This window comes from Filicampus tigris, chromosome 16 (assembly GCF_054856515.1).
Source record: "Filicampus tigris isolate MCC_2025a chromosome 16, RoL_Ftig_1.0, whole genome shotgun sequence".
Taxonomy (NCBI): domain Eukaryota; kingdom Metazoa; phylum Chordata; class Actinopteri; order Syngnathiformes; family Syngnathidae; genus Filicampus; species Filicampus tigris.
In genome coordinates, this window is record NC_141232.1 from 17,108,274 (window position 1) to 17,130,345 (window position 22,072).

Sequence of the window (22,072 nt, forward strand, 5' to 3'; positions counted from 1 at the left end):
CACATCCGCTTCTGACATGGCACCTTGCATTGAAATTAACCAGGGTGATTGCAGGCGCGCTGTTTTAGTGAATAAAAGACGAGACAAAGATGGGAACACGTGATAATTAACTAACTTTACAATATTGCTACGTTTCCCATCAATACCTCAAAATGGGCGAAGGCACTCTTTAATCAGTACCCAAGAAGGAGCGATCAGTTTAAAAAAAGTTGGTGACCCCTGGTGTAGACAGAGTTCATCGGTGCCAATGCCAAGTGCCAAACCCTCCTACTGAACTGTTTGAATGGGAAACAGGATTTGCCACTCATGAAAGGAACAACAAAACTGGTGGTGATAAAACATTTTATTTGTATAGTACTTTTCTAAATACTCAAGACACTTAACAAGGAAAGAGAAAACATCGATGACATTAATAAAAAATACAAATAAATTTAAAAATAAAAAAAAATGTCAGTAGGATTTGGGATCTTTTAACAGAAATGTAACAGATCTACATACAGGATCCATCATGAAACTTTACCAAACTAACCTGGATCTCATAGCTGTCACATCTACAGATGTACAGTATGTGGAATTATTTAGCAAACGAGCTGCAAAACAAAACTGCCCTGGTGCTTTTTCTACATTTTAGGGCAGTGTGTGGGTCCTGAACTACAGAGAAACCTTTTTTATTCCTAATGTAACTTCCAAATGCAATTGTAATGTGGGCAGAAACTGGCTCAAGTGCACAGTCACAACAACATACAGGCTGGTACACGGGCTGGAAAAGTACAACGTTGAATATATAAGTGTAACAAGTATAAACTTGTCCCACAGTGCTTTAATTTGAAAGGTAACTTACTGTACTCATTTGGATTTTAGGTACAAGCCACAAGCCAAATGTGACTTTATAATGCAGACATCTTGTTGAAACGAATTTACAATTTGTATAAAAGATTTAATAAGGGCTCAATGGAAAGTATCTTTGAAACAACAGCAGTTCCATTGTGTTTATCTACGGGTTTGACTATAGATGTATATTTCATTCAGTAGTCCTGATGTGCAAAATGTACATTGTATGTACATTGTGCAACAAAGTCAAGTGGAGTGAAAAGAGGATTCAGTAACATTTTTCCAATTACAGAAGCTTAGAAAGAACAAATGGGAAAATTTGTTGAACTGCTTGATTTTGAAATTGGTTGAACAGGCAATGGAATATCTCCATTAAAAAATATTTCATAATTACCAGAAGCATATATCGTGTTCCACGAGGAGAGGAAGGTGGGTAGAGTTTTTCTTAATGAAATGACAGACGTTAACTAATGACCAGTATACATCATACATGAGGGGCAAGATGTAAAAAACCTAACTACTCAGTAATTATCTCAACTAGTTCAGAATGGTCGTCGTTTTCCACTCCCACACGCATGTTCCGAAATGAGCTCAATCTGGCATTCAAATGGTGGTTGATGTCCTCAATCCTTAATGCTGGAAGTGGAAAACAAGGGGGAAAGAAGAGTGAGGGTTGTGTTGGATGAGCTATGAAGAGAGACGCTGGTTCCTGAAATTTTATTGATTGTAGAGTGAGCGCTGCTCCCAGGGCATAGCCTGGATGGTACGTGGCACGGGTGAAGGCTTGAGTGTTGTTGCTCCGTTTGGATGGAGGGAGTGGCCAATGGGGTTGATAGTGGTGAGGGGCCGCTGAGGGGTCAGAGAGAAAGTGTCCTGGTGCTTCGGCTGTGGTGGAAAGTGGCAAAGATAATGTCGATGAAAGAAGAGTGACAAAAGGAAGAGAGGGAAATAGGGTAATGGGTAGAGGTAGGGAGGGAGGAAGAGAGTGAGTCCGTGGACAACACAATTTCAGTACGTTCATTGCAATAACTTAAAAGTAAGATGAGTACAGTTATCATTTTATTCATATATACATTTACAATACAACAGGCCCTTAAATCTGGGACTATATCAAATGAGAATTGATAACATTCTAACATGCCAATCGTCATTTGTTGAATTTGCAGTTCATTTGCATATCATCAACTATCCACCAAAAGAGAGTGCTAATGTTGGAAAAAAAAGTCTTGGTGTACAATGGCTGTGGCCTATAAATGTCTGTGTGAATGGATTACAATGAAACCCGGAAATGCCTCGGCAAAAAAGCAGAACAAAAAAAAAGACATTGACCAGTCTTGGAAGTCGACTTGGTCGACCTTTTTTTCCCAGCCCTAGGCCAGACCCAAGTTTCTCTCCTTTTATGCCCACAGCAGCCTATGATGCAGAGGGATTTTTTTGCAGCACAAGATGGTGCATTGTAATCCATAAAGATGACATTTTTAAGCAAAGTTCTGTTCTTAATTTTGTACCATCAAAAAAAGTAACTCCGCATACTTTTTCCAGAGGTTATTTTCACATATTCAGGGACCTGAAAGGGGCCGACTAGCTCTCTCCGCATAAGTCGGACTCAAAACATGACTCCGCTTCCTCACTACTGACGTTGCTGGGACATGGTGGCCATCCACTATTCCATCCATCTTGATGATCCAGGCTTGTACAGCACTCACCAGTGAAGAATCTCATGCTGCAAGGAATACCTCTGCATCATTGGCTGCTATGGACAGAAAAGGGGAGTGTGGCCCTCCCATCCTCAACCCTGTTCCGGACTTTTGGAGAGCCCTCAAGCAAGCATTTATGAGGGTGGGAAGCAGTTCACATATCCAAACAGCAGCCTTGAGAGGCTATTCTAATACCCTGTAAATAAATCCAAGCAGAAACTCTGCAAAAATCTACACGTTCATAGGATGCAAGAATTGCAACGCTATCAAGTAACAGGTCAGGCACTGTTAATTTCTAAAAATAATTTGGAACAAAAAAAAAAAGATTAGCCATGGAAGCTGCTCAAAATTGTATCATAATGTTATGAATTCAAATTTTGAGAATTATTAATTATGATCATGTAATGTCATTATTAATATTTTTGAGAATGACATACTGTATAAGATTGCATTTTGTATTAATGACACCTCACAATCATTAGCAGTACACTTTCACAGGAAAACATAGTTTGCTCTTGAATTTTCATGATTGGCAAATATATGTTGGTCTACCAAAATAATAGTGTCACACCATGTCATCTACTGTAAGACAACCCACCTCCAATCGACTTGCGGGCCCAGAGGCCATGCGCTATGCTCGCGGGCCTGGCGGCCGTGCGCTATGCTCGCATCCAGCGAGCGGGCGCCGTAACTTAGCTCAAATAAATGACCACTCAACTCAGTACAATTCTCTTACAATTAAATTATATTATGCATGATAACACTATTAAAAACCCGTGGATGTAGCCATGGTGTAGAGGAGCTATTGTCTTTGACATGCTAGCAGTAGTTAGCCTTATCCAACACCGGCATCGCACTCAAGGTAAAATCAAGCAAGTAAAATATGAATGGACTAATAATGAGTCCGCTAAAAAGATGAAGTAGTCCTAAGACTAGGTCAACGATGATGTATGCACTGCAAGAGAGTATTCGTTCACTTAAGACTAGTATATGTGTCAACAACTGCTTTGGGGTAGACCTAATGCAAATAAGCATTTACGATGCACTGATAACGATGTACAAAAAACAGTTAACTGTTATTTAAAGAAAAGGTTTAAAACAAAATCAATAATTATCAATATTGACTGATATGAAATACTTAGATTGTGACAGTTTTTCAAAAATGTCCCACCCCTTCTAAACACATTATATTTAAAATGGAGTTTATTTAATCTTTATATCGACCAGTTTATTTCACTCTTTCATAGTTACATCGAGCTCTTATTAAAGGTTAAGTATTATGTTAAAATAAATAACCTAAATGTATTTTTCTTCACGTCATTTTTTTCAATAGTTTAAAAAAAGAAAAAAAATCAATATATATCGATATCGACCAATATGAAACACTTATATCGTGATATACTTTTCAGTCATATCGCCCAGCCCTGTGTGAGGGAATGAAATTATGCAAATGAAAATATAAGACATTTGGAGCAGAAAGGCATGTTTTATATTTTCCTTTTTACTGAAAATTAATATCAGCTCCAAATATCGGTTATCGGCCTCCTTGACTACTAATAATCGGTATCAACCCTGTAAAAAAAACATTGGTCTATCTCTAGTTGAAACACGGCATTCTGATTAATATTGCGTTTGTGGAACATGAGTTACTAGCAAAATCCACCCGTTTTTAGCCATCTCAGGGTGCGGCGTTTTTGCCATTTCTGTCAATTGAAAATGACATCACAACTAAAACAGGTCAGCCGTGATTGGTCGCTACCTAAGCCCTGAGTAGTTGTGATGTCATTTTCAGTTGACAGAAGTGACAAAATGGCCACCCCCAGGGATGGCTAAAAATGAGTGGATTAACTATTATTCCACAAACGCAATATTTATTAGAATGCCTTGTTTCAACTAGTGGGCTTGCGTTCAACATATCCTTGAAAAAAATATGTTTGGGTTGACTTCCCTTTAAGCTAAATAGGACTGTGTCCAACCTCTTTTAACGAAATGACCAACTGGGTAGGTACTGATATGCCTCAGAACTTTTGAGATTGCTCATTGCCTCACGTCTGAAGCAACAGAGTTCAGAAAGTAGCGATGTCACTGGCCTCTTATACGTCATCCTCTCCTACATGCTACATGAGTACAAAGTGGGATTTAAATGTTTCTCGTCGAAGCTGTAACAACATTGTTTAATTGTCTAACTGTGACATTAAGTCAGTAATTGTGACAAAACGTGGACTCGCGCCAACAGTTACCATGTAAACAAAATGCTTTCGGGTCATACCGGAAGTCGCGCACATAATTCACGCAAAAGCTCATGGACCGTAGGAATAAGGTGGATAGCTCTGGTGTTAGCCAGCTCCGCCCCTTGGCATCACACAAGTCACAATCAGCCAAGTAAAACATGAATGGACTATCGTAACAATGAGCCCGCTAAAAAGATAAAGTACCGTTTTTTCCACGCTATAAGCCACACCGTTATATAAGCCACACCCACTCTATTTTTAGAACATTTTCGAAAAAAATTTAAATAAGTCCCACCTTTAAATAAGCCGCACCTATCTATGTTGAAGACTTATATTTACTGCATTTACAGAACGATTTTGAACTTATGTGTGTACCTGAGCAGCTTCTTTCCTAACAGTGCCTTTTAACACTGCAGCAACGTTGCTGATTGAAACAGAAGAGAACCAAGAGAAAATAAACAGTACTTATCTTCATTTCACTGCAAACTGCCGCTCCAGTTTGTCAGCTAATGTCCACCAGACTCCACCATCTATTGTTCTACTACATTCTACATATGCACCTGTCTTTTTTTATGTTAATAAAGTCAGCCAATCTAACACAATCTAAATCAACAAGAGCATTTCACATCGAAACAACAGAACAGAAGTAACATCAGCCAATCGCATTCATGTGCATTTCATGGACCTCTAGGAAAACATCAAATCAAAGCATTACAGCACCTAATGCAATAACCTAGTCTATGGCGCCCTCGTCTGTTGAACTCCTTCCTCAATCTGCAGTCACATCCAGTTAATCGGAAATGTATTGTATTGAATTGTACTGTCATTCCGGTTAGAGCGCCCCGAGCGGTGGAAGAAAAATCCACAGAATAGTCGCACCGGACTATAAGCCGCACGTCTCAAAATCTAGGAAAAAAGTCGCGGTTTATAGTCCGGAAAATACGGTAGTCCTAAAACGGTTGGTCAACGGTAATGCATGCACCGCAAGAGAGTAGAGTATTAGTTTGCTACACTTACATTGAATGAACAATGAATGAAGGTTAATTATAAGTGTATCCAAGATACTGCTTAGGGTAGTGTCTCCCACAAATAAGCATTTATGGTGCACTGGTGGAGGAGCAACCTCGCATATTACCCTACATTATAATGTACACAAAAACAGTCTACATTAGTTGAAAATTAGTATTACTACCAGAGATTTTGAATGGTATTTTTCCTCGTAACACCTTTTTGAATTTCAACTTTAATCAAGTGAATTTTCTTTTATTCTAACTTTAATAATAGTCTTTCTTACTTTAACCCATTAAGGCCTAAAGCGCCTGGCTCAACAGCTCCCCAAAACCTAAGGTCGTCTTTGGAATTACCCTTGAAAACCTGGAGTTTTCCCAGAAATTCAACACCTACAAAATAATGAATATCTCAGCCCCTGTAATAGACAGAAACATAATTCCAAAAGAATTTGAGAGTTTAGACATGTGGCTTTCACACAGACTCGAGTTTATTCATCTTGTTTCAATCGAAGAGGTAAAAATAAAGTGTCAGTGCAAGAGAAGCACTACTTTTAATTAAAAAAAAAAAAACTAGTGGTGATTACCGTCCTCTTCTCTGTTACAAAGACGTCGGTATAGTCATTATCTACAAACATATGTCTTAACCATATATCACGTTCGACTGGTTCTACTGCTTCAAAGTCCACAACCGTGTCATCACTGCCGTTATTACCGTATTTCCTCGACTATAAGGCGCACTTAAAAGTCTAAAATTTGATCCAAAATGGGCGCCTTATAATGTGGTGCGTCTTATGTGTGCACCGAGTTCCAATATCTGTAAATGTTACCTGACTTTGTTGAGTTCTGCGTTTGACTGGGAGCATTTGCTGCCACACGCTGGTTATATAGAGAAAATGCAGACCTGAGTGCGGACACCATGCGGACGTTAAAGGGAGAAGGGTGGGCGTGACAGAGGACGCTAAAGGCACGCCCCAGTAGGTATATAGTGCCAGTATATGCATTCATTGTGCATAACAACATTGAAAATGGCACCCACGAAGAGACACGCCTACAAAGCACAGTTCAAACTGCAAGCTATCAGCTGCATGCAGGAACATGGGAATCGAGCAGCCGGGAGGGAATTAAAGATCAACGAATCCATGGTTCACAAGTGGAGGAAGCTGGACAACGAGCTTCGCCAAGTCAAGAGGACGAAGCTTGAGTTTCCGTGGAAACAAGGCGAGGTGGCCCAAGTTGGAATTCCAACTGGAGCAATTGATTAATGATCAATGAACAGCCGGGAGAAGCGTCTCTACAGTCACCATTCGACTGAAAGCAAAAAGCTGAAGAAATTAAAATTGAACATTTTAGGAGGTCCGTCTTGGTGCTTTCGTTTTATGAAACGGCAGCATCTATCCATCCGCGCAAGGACGACTGTCGCGCAGCAAATTCCGTCGGATTACCAGGAAAAGCTGGCTATCTTCCGCTCCTATTGTAGTAAAAAGCAAACGCATCCAGACCAACCACATCACCAACATGGACGAGGTGCCGCTAACGTTCGACATCCCGGTGAACCACACTGTTGGAAAGAAGGGGACCAGCATGGTAGCAATACGCACAACGGGGCACGAAAAGTCGGCTTTCACTGTTGTGTTTGGTTGCCATGGTAATGGACAGAACTGCCACCTATGGTGATTTTCAAGCGGAAGTCGCTGCCAAAAGAAACGTTTCCAGCCGGAGTCATCATAAAGGCCAATCAAAAGGGCTGGATGGACGAGGAGAAAATGAGAGAGTGGCTGGCCGAGGTGTACACAAAGAGACCGGATGGTTTTTTTCCACACGTCACCGTCCCTGTTAATTTGTGACTCCACGCGCGCCCATCTGACAGGAAATGTAAAAAAACAAGTGAAGCAAATGAACTCCGAGCTCGCCATTATTCCCGGAGGCTTAACAAAGGAACGCGAGTGGCGTGGGAGCGATGGATGACGGAGGGGGAACACAGCTTCACAAACACTGGGAGGCAGCTCCGGGCGAGTTACGCGACAATTTGTGAATGGATTGTGGACGCTTGGGTTAAAGTGTCTGCTTGCACTGTTGTGCGAGCTTTCGCAAAAGCCGGCATCGTGTCTGAGGAGCCGCATGGCAATGAGTCGGACTCGGACAATGACGAAAGTGAACATGGCGTGGTTAATGGAGAGCTTGCCCAGCTGTTCGTTTTGGATACCGAAGATGAGGACTTTGATGGCTTTGTGGATGACAGTTAATCACTGACAATTATGTGAGTAAATTGCTAAATGTTTCAATAAAAAACAACCGAACTCAGTTTTGCTCCCGTTGCTTTTTTAAAAACATACCGGTACATTAGCATGCTTGCTAGCATATGTTTTAGCGTGCATGCATGCTACCGTATGTTATAAGCTATCGTACATTTTACATTGCCTGGCGTGGGAGCAATGGATGACGGAGGGGGAACACAGCTTCACAAAGACTTGGAGGCAGCGCCGGGCAAGTTACGACACACTTTGTGAATGGATTGTGGATACTTGGGTTAAAGGGTCCGCTTGCACTGTTGTGCGAGCTGTTGCAAAAGCCGGCATCGTTTCTGAGGAGCTGCAAGGCAACGAGACGGACTCGGACAATGAAGAAAGCGAACCTGGCGTGTTTAATGGCGAGCTTGCCCAGCTGTTCGTTTTGGATACCAAAGATGAGGACTTTGATGGCTTTGTGGATGGCAGTTGATCACTGACAATTATGTGAGTACATTATTAAATGTTTAAACTAAAAAAACACAACCGAATTATGTTTTGCTCCCGCCGCTTTCTAGCATGTGTTTTAGCGTGCATGCATGCTACCGTGTGTTTTAAGCTATCATACGTTTTACCATGCCTGCGCCCAATAATGCCTTATGTATGTGTTAAATCCAAAAATAGCACCCAGAACTGAGACTTCGCCTTTTGGTCGTGAAAATACGGTAATTTCAGAGCTCCTGCGATCGACAGCGTCCGTCATTACTGCTCAAACAAATTCTGGATAGCCTCCGACGACTCACGACACCATCACGTCTATTCTGATGCATTTCATTGGTTAAGAGACCGAGAATTAAATAATAAATAGAAAATGACGTATACGCTCTCCCGGGTTTAAGTGTAGAAATACGCAACAGCGGCTCTAGTGGTCGGAATGCGGTTATGCGCTTTCGTCCTTAATGGGTTTGATAGGCAAAAAAAAGGCATTATCAATCGATAGATATACAATATTGTACCTATATTGTGAAACATTATTTCAGCTATAAAAAGGCATTTATATATCTTTATTTGACCAGTTGGTTTGACTTTTTCATAGTCGCGTTGACCTAAAGGTTAAATATATGTTGAAATAAAATTTCCTTTTTTTCTCTCCGGGACCTTGTTTTGAATAGTAAAAAAACAATCAACAATCATCAATCTCGACAGATATGAAATACTTATATCATGAAATACTTTAAAGCTATATCGCCCAGCTCTAATCTCAAATGCACGATAATAAGATTCATAAACTGATTTTGCTTGAGTTTTACTACATAACCTTCATTAAAAATGACAAAGCAAAGTGATGCTGCTGCACGTGTACCACTCAACACATTGTAATACCGTATTTAGTGAACTATAAGCCGCTACTTTTTTTTCCCCATGCTTTGAACCCTGCTGCGTTTAATGTGACGTGCTTCATTTATGATTTTTTACTGATGAGCGTCAAGCCAAAGAATTCAATCTGTAGCGAAAGATGGTTATTAGAAGAGCGATTTACATATCCGATTAGTCGATTAATCGCGACTACCGTTGCAAGTGATTAGTCAACTAGCAAAATAATCGTTTGTGGTAGCCCTAATAGCGAACGAGTGTCATAAATACGGCCATCTCTGCAGTGCCACACTCGTCTTTGTTTGTTTGACTACTGATTCCCAACATCGCAGGCACCGATGACAGGCGCTAGCACCTAGCTCCAGACGACAGCATTTCTGGCTATGGATCCGCATTTCCTACGTCTTCCAAACGTCACCAACGGCTTTCCAAAGGCTGCACTGCCATGGTCTTATATGCACTGATGCCTGATAAAGCTCTTCGGTGAATTGGCCCCGTGTGACGACAAGAGTGACTGAGCACAGTTCTGGGACGCTACTGTCTTACTAGCTGTGTACTTCACTGTTTGGGAGGGAAAAAAAGCATCTGCCGGTGTTTAAGGTAAATACGCTTAAAAAATAATGATAATCTGTGTGATGTCTTTCTTTGCAAATATCTCATGTTAAAACGTGGAGAGCCTGAAGCCCCCCTCTCTAAACATCTCTCTAAAACCTACGGCCATCATTGGAGTCACCCTTGAAAACCTGACATTTTCGCCACCTACAAAATAATTATCATCTCGTCCCCTGTAGCAGATAGAAACATAGTTCCAACAGAATTTGAGAGCTTAGACGTGTCTTTCACACGGGCCCGAGTTTATTTACCTTTACTATTTCAATCAAAGATGCAAGTGAAGCACTATTTTTAATTTAAAAAATCGAGTGGTAATTACCATGCTGTGTTCTCTTACAAAAACGTTGAAATCGTCATTGTCCACGAGCATATATTTTAAACATACATCACGTTTGGATGGTTTCATGGCTTTAAAGTCCGCGAGCGTGTCGTCTATATCACTGCCATGACTTATAGCAGAGCTACCGTGATTGACGGTGTCCGCCATTACTCCTCGAAAAAATTCCGGATATGCTCTGACAACTCACGACACTGTCACATGTATATTCTGACGCGTTTCATTGGCTAATGACTGAGAATTGGATTAAAAAAAGAAAGTGACGTGTATGCTCTCTGGCTTTAAAGGGAGAGAAACGCAACAGCGCTTCCAGCTTTAGTGGTAGAAATGCGGTTATGCGCTCCCGTCCTTAATGGGTTAACACGAAGCGGCCAATGTATGCAGAAATGTATTTTTATGGCTAAATTTAGCTGTTGTAGCTTCAAATCAGGTGCGTTTTGTTGTCAGGAAATGACGGTATATACAGTGATCCCTCATTCATCGCGGTTAATGTGGGGACAGAACCCGGCGCGATAGGTGTAAAAGAAGTAGCGTCGGACTTATTATTATGATGATGATTATTTGTATTATTTTATATGATATTTATTGTACAGTTTTATTTTGGTGGGATTTGCACCTGTTATGCTGTTGCAAACCCCCGAGATGGTTCCCACACTTCTAAATACTTTAAAAATGCTAAATGAATAATGAATACCAAGCTGCAGACTGTGATAAGAATTTAGCTTTGAACACGGCAGCTGACGGTCACGACGGAACGTTCGCTAAAAACTACGTTAAAGTTTTCATTTTTATCATAAAATTGGCTTACTTTAACTAGAATGCCATAGTGTAATTCATCCAATCCTGCAGTTTAAAACGCTTGTCATCGTTGTGAAAAGTGAAAGTAAAAACGGCCTCTTCTTCTTCTTCGCCTCCTACTTCATTTAAAAACGAAGAAGAAGCATGGCCACCGGAGGGGGATCATGCATAAACTTTATCTTTGCACAATAACACCAATAAAGTCCTTTGGATAAAATGCAACGCGGGATTGTAGTTAGGATAAACTGCTTTAAGAGAACCTAAGACAAAACTAACAAACACTTTCACACTTTATTTGGCGATGTCTAAGTCGTGCCGCCCAGGAGCGCGCTGCGTTCACGAGATATAAACACAGCTGTTGTACTGTACTATCCGATTTTTACAAAACTTTATTAGAGCAAACGCATGATTACAAATACGGAGGAGAAAGTATCCGGCTTGACTGATTAAATCAACGGCACATTTGAATAGTGGAAGAGACTAAGCGAGAGGCTGCGAAGATGCGCACCCAGTCAGCTCACATATAGTATCCAGTGGAAAAAGTAAATCCACTTGTGCCCTCGTTGTTCGGGCTCACGCTGGGAACCAGTCACTCCCTTTTATGAGTGCCTGCGTGTATGCACAAAGCCTCAGAGTCAACTCATATCTTTGAAACAATGCATCTTTCTGCAATATAACTGCCAATATGGCTGTGTTGTTTCATTTTTAATTTGTTATGAATGCTTCTGAAAAATCTGCGATACACAGAGGGCGCGAAAGTTGAAGCGCGAAGTAGCAAGGGATCACTGTAATGGTTTTCCAGCAAACTGTATATTATTTCCATAGCTCATACTCAACCCAAATGTATGCCATTAGGTTGTTAGCTCCACGGGAATAGGGATGGTTTAGATAATGTTGTCTATGGGGGCAACTAATTAAGTTTAATTAAGTCATCATTCCCAGGCAACAGATGCCCTATGACTGATGCAAATACTAGTAGCTGGCAGTTTGTGTCCATACAGTACATATCACCATGTTACTTGTCTTGAGTATGCATAAATAGTCTTTCTCCTGATGTTAGTAGGCAGACAATGAAAAGTTGCTAGTCAGCATATAGCAGACGGTGGTTTTCTCTCCTACCATGAGATTGGCGCTCAGCCTAGTGTATCCCAAGCTCATCTCCTTTACCTCAGGCACCAGGGGCTGGAGAAGAGAGTAGGAGGATGTTGCTGTAGTGCTGGAAGAGGAGATGTGTTTGGAGGAGGTTGAGCTCCTCATATTTGGCTGGCTGCTCTGGGACGACACAGTGCTAGCACGACCCTGTTGGCAAACACAGCGTTAATAGTTATCCATCATCAGTGAAAAGAACATGAAATGAAAACCATGAACAAGTAAAAAAACTGGCATGTCTTCCCTACCTGATGAGGGTCAGGGACAGACTGGCTCACGCCACCACCCTGGCCTCCCTGGGACATAGGAGAAACGCAGTGGGAGGGCAGAGGTTCCTGTTGACTGTGTCCTCCATGCTGCGACTGCATTATGGAGGAGGCATTGTTCTGCTGTTGTTGCCGCTGCTGCTGACGGCGAGGTGTGGCAGAGAAATTTGAACGACGACTGCCAGACTGGATGGGAGGATGGAGGAAAAAGAGAAAGATCGATTCATAAGAAATGTGATTCGGCATCACGTCCCTAAGCCGTCACCTTATTATGGAGTGTGTGTCTCAATGATCCTAGAAGCTAGGTTATCTGGGGATTGGTGAGAGACCAGACAAAGCATGTCCCAAACCCCCCCTATGATGTACGCTATTTTTGGAAGGTGTTTTCCCTCGCCTCGACGCCGGTAACCGGATCCCCTGTCTAAATAACGTACAATACAGGCAACAAAAGTGATGCAATAAGCTAATTCAGAAGGTTTGTGCATATTAGGCGCTAGGATAGTGGTTGCAGAACAGAACTTGCGTTCATCTTTTTTTAATGTTAATGACACATGATTGGTCAAGATACTGTATGTGGTGACATCCATGTATCCACAGTAAACAGAATGAGATACAGCCCGGTAAGCACACAAAGTGGAGAGCGGTGCGAGAGAGCATTGCAGAGATCATATCATTAGCCACGCAGCATAATTGCCTAAGTCATTTTTGGGCCAAATTGTGATAGCTTCATAATTTTACACTACTTACACTGCAGCATCATTCTGCCTTTCTTTCTTAGGCCTCTTTATACTACCGCATATGCGCGGGCAACAAAGACCGCATTGCATCACGTGACCGATACGTTGCGCACCACATCTGCAACACGTCTGCAACACACGCATCAGAAATTGTTGCTGTGCGTAGCATGCAGTGTGCATTCTCTGTCATGATTGACTCGTTTAGTCACATGCTGCGATGACGTACAGTTTTCCCTGGCTCAGTTCTTTAAGGGTAATTTGTCACCACGGAGGAGAGGATCCACACATTGGCATATAGGATCCTACACAGGCACATACTACCTTCGCCACCGCATTCTTGATCGATATCACAATACAGTTAAATGCATCATCTAGTCATCTCGGTCCCTTTGTTCTAGCAGGCATGATATCCATTCTTGTCTCTGTTGCTTTGTTCGGCAAAGTAAAGACAGCGACCGGAATTGGCCAGAAAAGGAAGAGGAAATTCCATCTTGTGGTGTCCTAACCATAGCGACACCCTCCGACGTGGAGTGAAACCGCAACCCATTTTCAAAACAACCCATGTGGGTTTCGCACGAGTATAAAGGCATTGCCGCGGTGACGTCTAGGTGACGTCTAGGAATCCGATTTTGAATTTTGTTTGTTTGTTAGTAATTATTATAACTATGGATCGGTGGCCGCTGGTGCTGCTACTGGTATTTTTGGGGTGCACCTCCAGTCAGGGGACAGGCGATGAGTGTTTGGCCAAATTTAAGAAAGGCCGGGAAGATTTTGTGGTTGATGTCGATGAGTCCATGAAGGACGGGGCCATGTTCACTGCCCGCGCAAGTATAAAGAAGCCGTATGTCCTTGGCCAATCAGGACACTTATTAGAATCCAAAAACAATATATACCTAACTCGTCTCTTTGACTTGTGTAGTTTTGATGCTTACAAAGTATCAGAAAGCATTAGAAATAGGGCTCAGATGTCCACAAGTTAAGCATTAAGTCTTGTTTTTGATTATTTGATTACTGGGGCTTGATTACGATGCCAAGGACGCCGACCAGATCCCCAAACTCTGACATTGAAGCTGCCGTACGGGCCTACCGTACTGCGTCTGGAGACCATAACATTTGATGACGCCAATGCCACACTTTTCTGTGATGTCTCCATCAACCAACCATGCCCCATGGTGCCATGGTTTTGACACCATCCATAGCTTTTCCCATACGGGTGTTGAATACCTCCACTAAACGAGTGATGGCCAAATTCGTTTGGCCAGATCTCAGGAGAGACGTCAGGGTGTGGAATGGCTCCTGCATGGCATGGGCAGCACCAGTGTTCAATGCCATACCAGAGCCTTGTTGGCTCAGGTTCTGGTGCTGTAGAGACGCTTTGACCATTGGAACGTGGACCGCCACAGTTTCACTCATCTCCTGACTAGAGGTGGGCGATATATATCATTATCGATATGATCGTCAATCAAGCTTTCACTATGTGTAATTTTACATTATCGAGTATTAATACTGCCTCTAAAAGCATAACGACTCGAGTCAGTCGAAGGCCGCAAAGTATGAGGAAATGCTGGAAATCAGTGCGCATTGACGGCAGAGGAGGAGGAAGTGATAATCATTCGCCGAATCAGCAGGCAGGACCTGGTCACGTGACTCTGTCACGGAGCTTTTTCAAACAGAGGAGTGTCGAGCCTCGAGGGGATTCATACTAGCGAGGCGCGAGTCCACGTCGTCCATAGTCTGTAAATGGTTTGGGGTTAACAAGACTGACGTCGGTGGGAATAACATTGTTAGATGTGCCAAAACGATCACCGTGAAGAGCAATTTTGTTACACCACGAGCCATATGGATTACGAGGAAAACATACACTCAAATACGCTCATAGCATCTCCTCTTTCATTTGGTTATGGCTACTCTCGAGTTGGGGCGTTATTGTTTTGCGACTTGGCACCACATACTCAGGCTTGATATGCATCTTTAATTTTTCGAACCCTTTACCCTCAACAAAAGAAAGCGGCAGCATATCGCGTCATTTTACAAATTAGTTGGGTAATCTTTGCTGCGCGGTGAGCATGACTCCGCCGGTCCAGCTGGAACAAACGCTGTCATGCTCGTATGCCTGGCCCCGCCGCCATCGACCGGCAGGTTCACATCGAGGGTTACTTTGGATGTGGTTTCTCATCGCTCCGGGAGAGTGGTCTTAAACGAGTTTATGCTTACAACGCCTACAGCCGACCTTGTTGTCATCTGCCGCATCAAAATACTGCCAAACGGTGCCGTTATTTTTCGTGGTAGCTTTGACACCTTCATACGGAGCCCCTCTGGTGCCAGGGTGTGAAAAAACATATTTTTTTGCTAATCTGTACCCATAGTTTACTAATCTGTACCCACAGTTTAGTAATCTGTTCCCACAGTTTAATAAACTGTACCCACAGTTTACTAATCTGTACCCACAGTTTACTAATCTGTACCCACAGTTTACTAATCTGTACCCACAGTTTACTAATCTGTATCCACAGTTTAATAAACTGTACCCACAGTTTAATAAACTGTACCCACAGTTTACCAATCCGCTTGCATTCCGCCACCCTATAATGACAATAGGGTGATTGCTTGTGGCGAGCGAAAAAGGTTGTGAATGAATTTGACGCACGAAAAATGAACATAAACACGCTGGCTAATTGTAGCCGTTCGCAGCTGCTAAAACTGCTTAAGCAACACCATAGAACTCAAGCAATAGTATTTCCATTTGATATAAGGGGATGAAAGTGAAAATAAACCATGCCATGACTGATCTAAATGTGATTCACAAAGCATTGTACTACGCTCTAGAAACAATATACTTCCTAATTGAATTTACTTTGACAGATATACGGCTGTGTGTACGACGGAACGCAAGCGGTTTGCTAAACTGTGGGTACATATTACTAAACTGTGGGTACTGATTAGTAAACTGTGGGTACAGATTACTAAACTGTGGGTACAGTTTATTAAACTGTGGGTACAGATTACTAAACTGTGGGTACAGATTATTAAACTGTGGGTACAGATTAGTAAACTGTGGGAACAGATTATTAAACTGTGGGTACAGTTTATTAATCTGTGGGTACAGTTTATTAATCTATGGTTACAGATTACTAAACTGTGGGTACAGATTAGCAAAAAAATATTTTTTCTCATACCCTGGCAGCAGACGGGCTCCGTACCTTCAGAATTTACTTTTCTAAATATTCTTCCCCAAACTTAATGTCCCCGCCCCCTACTATGTGTGCATGTGGGCGGGGGGGGGGATGGGGAGCAACTCTCTCATGGTGCTCAGCTTGTTTACAGAGGCCAAGGCAGAGGCGTGAGGAACAAGAGGCGTGATACTTGCAGCGAATGCAGCGTTTAACCGACTAGTAAAATACTAAACGTTTAATAAATTGTCGACGGTTAAACGACTAGTCACGCACATCCCTAATAAACACACGCACGCACACACTCACGCACGCACACACTGAGTACTTTAGCGAGCAAGTCAAACGTGACATCCTGGATGATTGGTTAATATTCAGTTTATAAGATTGTGGTCTGCATCATTCATAACTAGCCTGTATTCCCGAGGCATGTTGTTGCACAAACTACGATGGGTTATTAGTGTGACACCAGCATTGGAGATGGGCACCGAAAACCCGGAACCGACTGGAACCGGGTCCATCATTCTGGTTCTCGTGGAACCGTTGAGATCTTAGAATGTCGGTGCTAAATTTCGATTCCTAGTTAGCCGCGCGGAAGAGCTATGAACAAAGTATGACAGATTTAAAATAAATAAATAAATAAAAAGTGTGCGCGCAGCCACGGGCTCCTGCCGCCGAAGCTGCGTTGCAATAGCACGGAAGATCGCCCCCACTCGAGCTGCCGTGGTCCTCTCGGTCAGCCCCTCCGCTTGCTTCATACCGCCCGGCAAGCGCGTGCCGCAGCGGCGACTATCATGCCCTTCCCACGGAAATCCAGCAGTCACTGCGACAGCAGTTGCTCTTTGCGGGGACGGTGATCCTGCCCGGACCGGCCCGGCTGGCTCATTCGGCCAACGCCTAGCCAATAGAACTCATGCGATGCAGCTTATGACCCGTAAATCAGAATCGGCTAAGTGCGTCTAATTACAACATTGAGCCAACAAGTTCAACGCACAAATGCACATATCCAGCTAATATTTATCTTATAGCATACGCAGCTGCAGCATATACATAAATACTAGGGGTGTAACGGTACACGTGTGTGTATTAATACGTTTCGGTATGGCATGTTCGGTTTGGTCCACTTATTAGCGCGATCTTACGCACAGTCCCGCTATTGACTGTTGCATGCGGGAGAGGAGGGCGGTGGCACTAAAGAGGAGCAAACGAATACACAAACAAGTCAGAGCGCGAAGGTCCCCCGTACACTGTGGTCTCCTGTTTGGGAACATTCTGGCTGTCCAGTTAAAATCGCCGATGGGGAAAAGTACGTGCAAGTCCCAAAGTTGTGTGCCGACATCGCTACATGAGATTGGCGCCTATGCAGTGGGTAGCACGTCTCACATAATAACACTAACCATGACAACATCATCTGACTTTGAATGTTTCTTAGACGAGGAAGCAAGCAGTCTTTTTAGCCAAAAACAAAGTACAACAGCTCTGTCCTTCGTTCTCCGCTGCTCCTCTCACTAGCCGTACGATGCATTCATGAACCTCGGAAACATCACAACTAGCCAAACACAAATCCGACCACAACAATACAAGACAAGACAATACAATTTTATTCATATAGCGCATTTCATAACAGCTAGAGCTGTAACAAAGATAACCCAATTCGTTACAATATGCTGTTGCACATTCAAAGATTTTAATGCCGAAAAAGTGTAAATAATTTCATAAAGGATTTAAAGTTACTATTTCTTCTATATAAATACTACTATTTTAAGTTACTACTATTTCATTATAAAAAGAGTTTCAATATAGTTAGCAATAATTAGGGCCCGAGAAGCGACCGCTGCGAGGTCCCTATTGTTTTTGTAGAAATTATTATTAGGGCCTGAGCAGCAAAAGCTGGAAGGACCCTAATTGTTTTTGTAGAAATTATTATTTTTATTTTCTGACTAAATGATCGCATTTTTGACCCCCTAAACATCAGGACATAGGATCATATGATTGGTATGATGTCTCCAGCTGACTCTATTTTAGAGTGGCAAGGTATGAATGTGGGTGATCCTGTCAGAAAACACAGGCCCGTATTCCACTTGACACTTCTATTTATTGTGGTCTGCAACAACACAGACAAAGAATAACCTAGCTACATCATCCAATGCATATCCATTTGTTAACAATATGCCTAAACATTACAATTCACTGTATTAAGAAATTAATCAGCCAAACAATACATACAATACACATTCACACGTTTCATCACTACAATAGTTAGCATATGAGCCAAAATAACTAACTGTTATTGTGTTCATCAACGTGACATCACTCACGAGTACATATCTAGGCTATGTACAGCAGTTACCTGAAATGAACTTAAATTATTAAACTCACCTTTTAACATTTACACACAACAACAAACGTGGTGATACACGGGCAATCTGCAACTACTGAGTTTGCTGGCACGAATAAACTACGAGCTGTGTCGAAGGAGGAAAGAGAAAAAAAAAAGTCATTCACTATCAACACTTAGCGCTCGAATAGCGTTCAACGCCTGCTCACAGTGTGGGACATCTCAGCACTACATCGAAACTCAATGAATTTCTCAAATGCCAACAATTACTAACAATATAACGTGAGATTTCCAACATGAAGTATTTCTAATAAAGTGTGTTTTACTCCAAATAGCGTTTCACCACAATATAATTCTAAAAGCCACGAAAAGTGACATGAAGTCTTCAGTCAGCATGTAGAACAGCCATAGGGTGGCAAACATTGATGCAAAGAAATATATTACAGAAATAGTGTAACGAATTGGGTTATCTGTGTTGTGGTCGAATTTGTGTCATGCCAAGTTTTTGTTCCCGTGGTTAATGAATGCATCGTGCGGCTCGCTGGTTGGGAGGGCATGCGAGCGAGAGTAGCGGAGGATGAACAGGAGAGCCGCTGCTCTTTTTTGACTGAACGGTTGTCGTACTGTATTGGCGTCGGCTGCGGCCCTTATTAGCCGTTTGGACTAATAAAAATATGACAATTAAACTACGTCTGACAGCGTGTTCTTTGAAGTCGCTACAATATATTTCAAAGCGTGACATCTTCGGCAGGCGCGAAGGACCCGATCACATCTGCTACCCACACCGGCTTACCGCGAGCCGGATCTAATAATAAAGCAATATCATCCCAGGGGCCGTAGAAAACCTTCTAGCGGGCCGGATGTGGCCCGCGGGCCTTGACTTTGACATAAACGCTTTAAAGTTTGGACTCACCTTGACTACAAAAGCTGCTGTAACATTATCCACATGACAATTGCGATAATTCAATTCCGATGCGCAAGCATCCCAACGCGCCAGGGCAGTGAGGGCCCTTTATAGCTGCTCTCAGCTCTAGTTTGGGCCCCAGCAGCGACCGCTGCGAGGTTCCTATTGTTTTTGTAGAAATTATTATTATTATTATTAGGGCCCGAGCAGCGAAAGCTGCAAGGACCCTATTGTTTTTGTAGAAATTATTATTATTATTATTATTATTTGTTATTTTTCAGACCAAATGATCGCATGTTTGAACCCCTAAACATGCACGAAAACTCACCAAACTTTGCAGTCTAATTGGGCCTGGCGAAAAATTTGATATTTTAAAGTCGCCGTAAATGAGGCAAAAGAAATGGCTCTGTTGCACCACCTAGAATAGGAAAACAAAATAGAATTCCAGCCTGTTTGACCTAGGCCTACGAAAATTGGCAGGCACGTGTAGCACCCCGAGACGTACCAAAAAGTCCATTACAGCCATAGTCTAAAGTGCACAGGAAGTGAGCTATGAATTTTTGAATGTCCAATTTTGGACCATTTTTGCACATTTACAGGGTGCATACTTTTGCACCCATGTGCCAGAGGATTATTCCAATTGACTTCAAACTTCTGATAGATCATCTTAAGACCTGGGACAAACACTGGGAACATTTTTTTGAGTTTTCGATAAACTATATGACGGGGGAGGGGCATCAAATTTGGCATACATTTTTTTCCTTCGCCATACAGGAGAAAAACATTAATAACACCCCTTCACATGCTCAAAAAAATCCCAAACTTCACCTGTACGTAAAGAGTCGCGACGTGAAGACATCTATACAATGATATTCCATTATACCTATAGCGCCACCTAGTGGTGACAAAAATAGTCATTTTTTACAATTCTGTTTACTGCACGGAGCTTGTTTAACGAATCCGACTGAAAATTTGTGAGAAAGGCCTCAAGACATTGATCTTGCTCTACGCCGAATATTGTGACTTTTCGGTGAAGGGCGTGGCTTTGACGGTGCCGCAAAATCTGATTATTCAACGTTACAATAAATACAGTTTTAACTTGACTCATATCATCCAAATTTCACGAAATTTTTCATATTTGATGATAGCCAAGAGCTGAAGACATCTACGAACTTATTTTTCATCGTATTGGTAGCGCCACCTACTGGCTATCGGAAGTACATGTTTTATCCTTTGATCCTTTTCTCCTCGCAAGTTAACCAGGTCGACCTCAGAATTGCTCGGAAGACTCTGTATACCTTCCTGATGTTAAAATACGATATTTGTGATTTTTCGTTAAAAGCTGTCGCCATGGCAACGGGCAGTTCGCAAATAAAACTACGCTGATTTTTACAGTCTGAACATGCATGAAATCTCACGAAACTTTGTACACACATAAGGCCTAGTGAAATCATCTTTTTTTTTGTTTTACGTCGCAATTGTTTAAAAAATGGCTCGCTAGCACCCCCTAGAATTAAAAAAAAAAAAATCAGCCCTGGTTGTATGTTTCACCTATATCTACGAAAATTTCGTTGTATATGTAACAGGCGAGGACCTACAAAAAAGTCTCTTGGAGCCATGTGCTAACCCTAACAGGAAGTCCGCCATTTTGAATTTACTTTACAATTCGGCATCACATTGATTTTAAAGCAGCTGTATTGTGATCCACATGATAATATTTTGTCTAAATTTCACACATTTGATGAGAGTCTATACCTAAAGACATCTACGAACTAACTTTTCATCGTAGTGGGAGCGCCACCTACTGGCTAAATGAAGTACATGTTTTATTCTTTCATGTTTTTCTGCTGGCAGATTAGCCAGATCTCCTGGCAGATTAGCCAGATCTCCCTCATATTTGCTCGGAAGAGTGTTTACGCCTTCATGATGTTAAAACGCAAAGTTTGAGATTTTTCGCAAAAAGGTGTTGCCATGGTAACGCAGTTTACTAGTAACACGATGCTGATTTTGAAAATGTAAACATGCACGAAAAATCATGAATAAACCTAAGAGGAAGTCCGCCATTTTGAATTTACTTTAAAGTTTGGACTCATCTTGACTACAAAAGCTGCAGTAACTTTATCCACGTGATAATTTCGATAATTCAATTCCGATGTGCGAGCATCCTGACGTGCCGGTACCAGAATGTTGCCAGGGCTGCGAGGGCTTTAGTTGTAACTGTTATTGTATTCTTTTTCATCACAAAAAGTGTATATGTGTACTGTAATGACAACTTGTTTTTTACTTGAATACATAGATGTGTCATAGTCATAGGCTGTTGCTGCTGAGTATTTAAAGATTTCAGTGTCTTAATAATTTACAAAATTAAGAGATTTTTATTGTAAGTGTATGTT

At 41.9% G+C, this 22,072-nt stretch overlaps 1 protein-coding gene across 2 annotated transcripts in view; it reads right to left on the minus strand.

The window, feature by feature from the left end:
* Positions 1–325: 325 nt before the first annotated feature.
* The window catches only part of LOC147135028 (uncharacterized), a 62,959-nt gene continuing 41,212 nt past the window's right edge, over positions 326–22,072 (minus strand). The window contains exons 4-6 of one of the 2 annotated variants that reach the window (XM_086056067.1): positions 12,513–12,716; positions 12,283–12,414; positions 326–1,716 (exon numbers count right to left, since the gene is read on the minus strand). In XM_086056067.1, the coding sequence (XP_085912193.1) occupies positions 1,549–1,716; positions 12,283–12,414; positions 12,513–12,716 (504 nt within the window). In that variant the 3' untranslated portion in view covers positions 326–1,548. Of the gene's footprint in view, positions 1,717–12,234; positions 12,415–12,512; positions 12,717–22,072 lie in introns of both variants that reach the window. The other variant, XM_086056066.1, reaches the window with a different exon arrangement.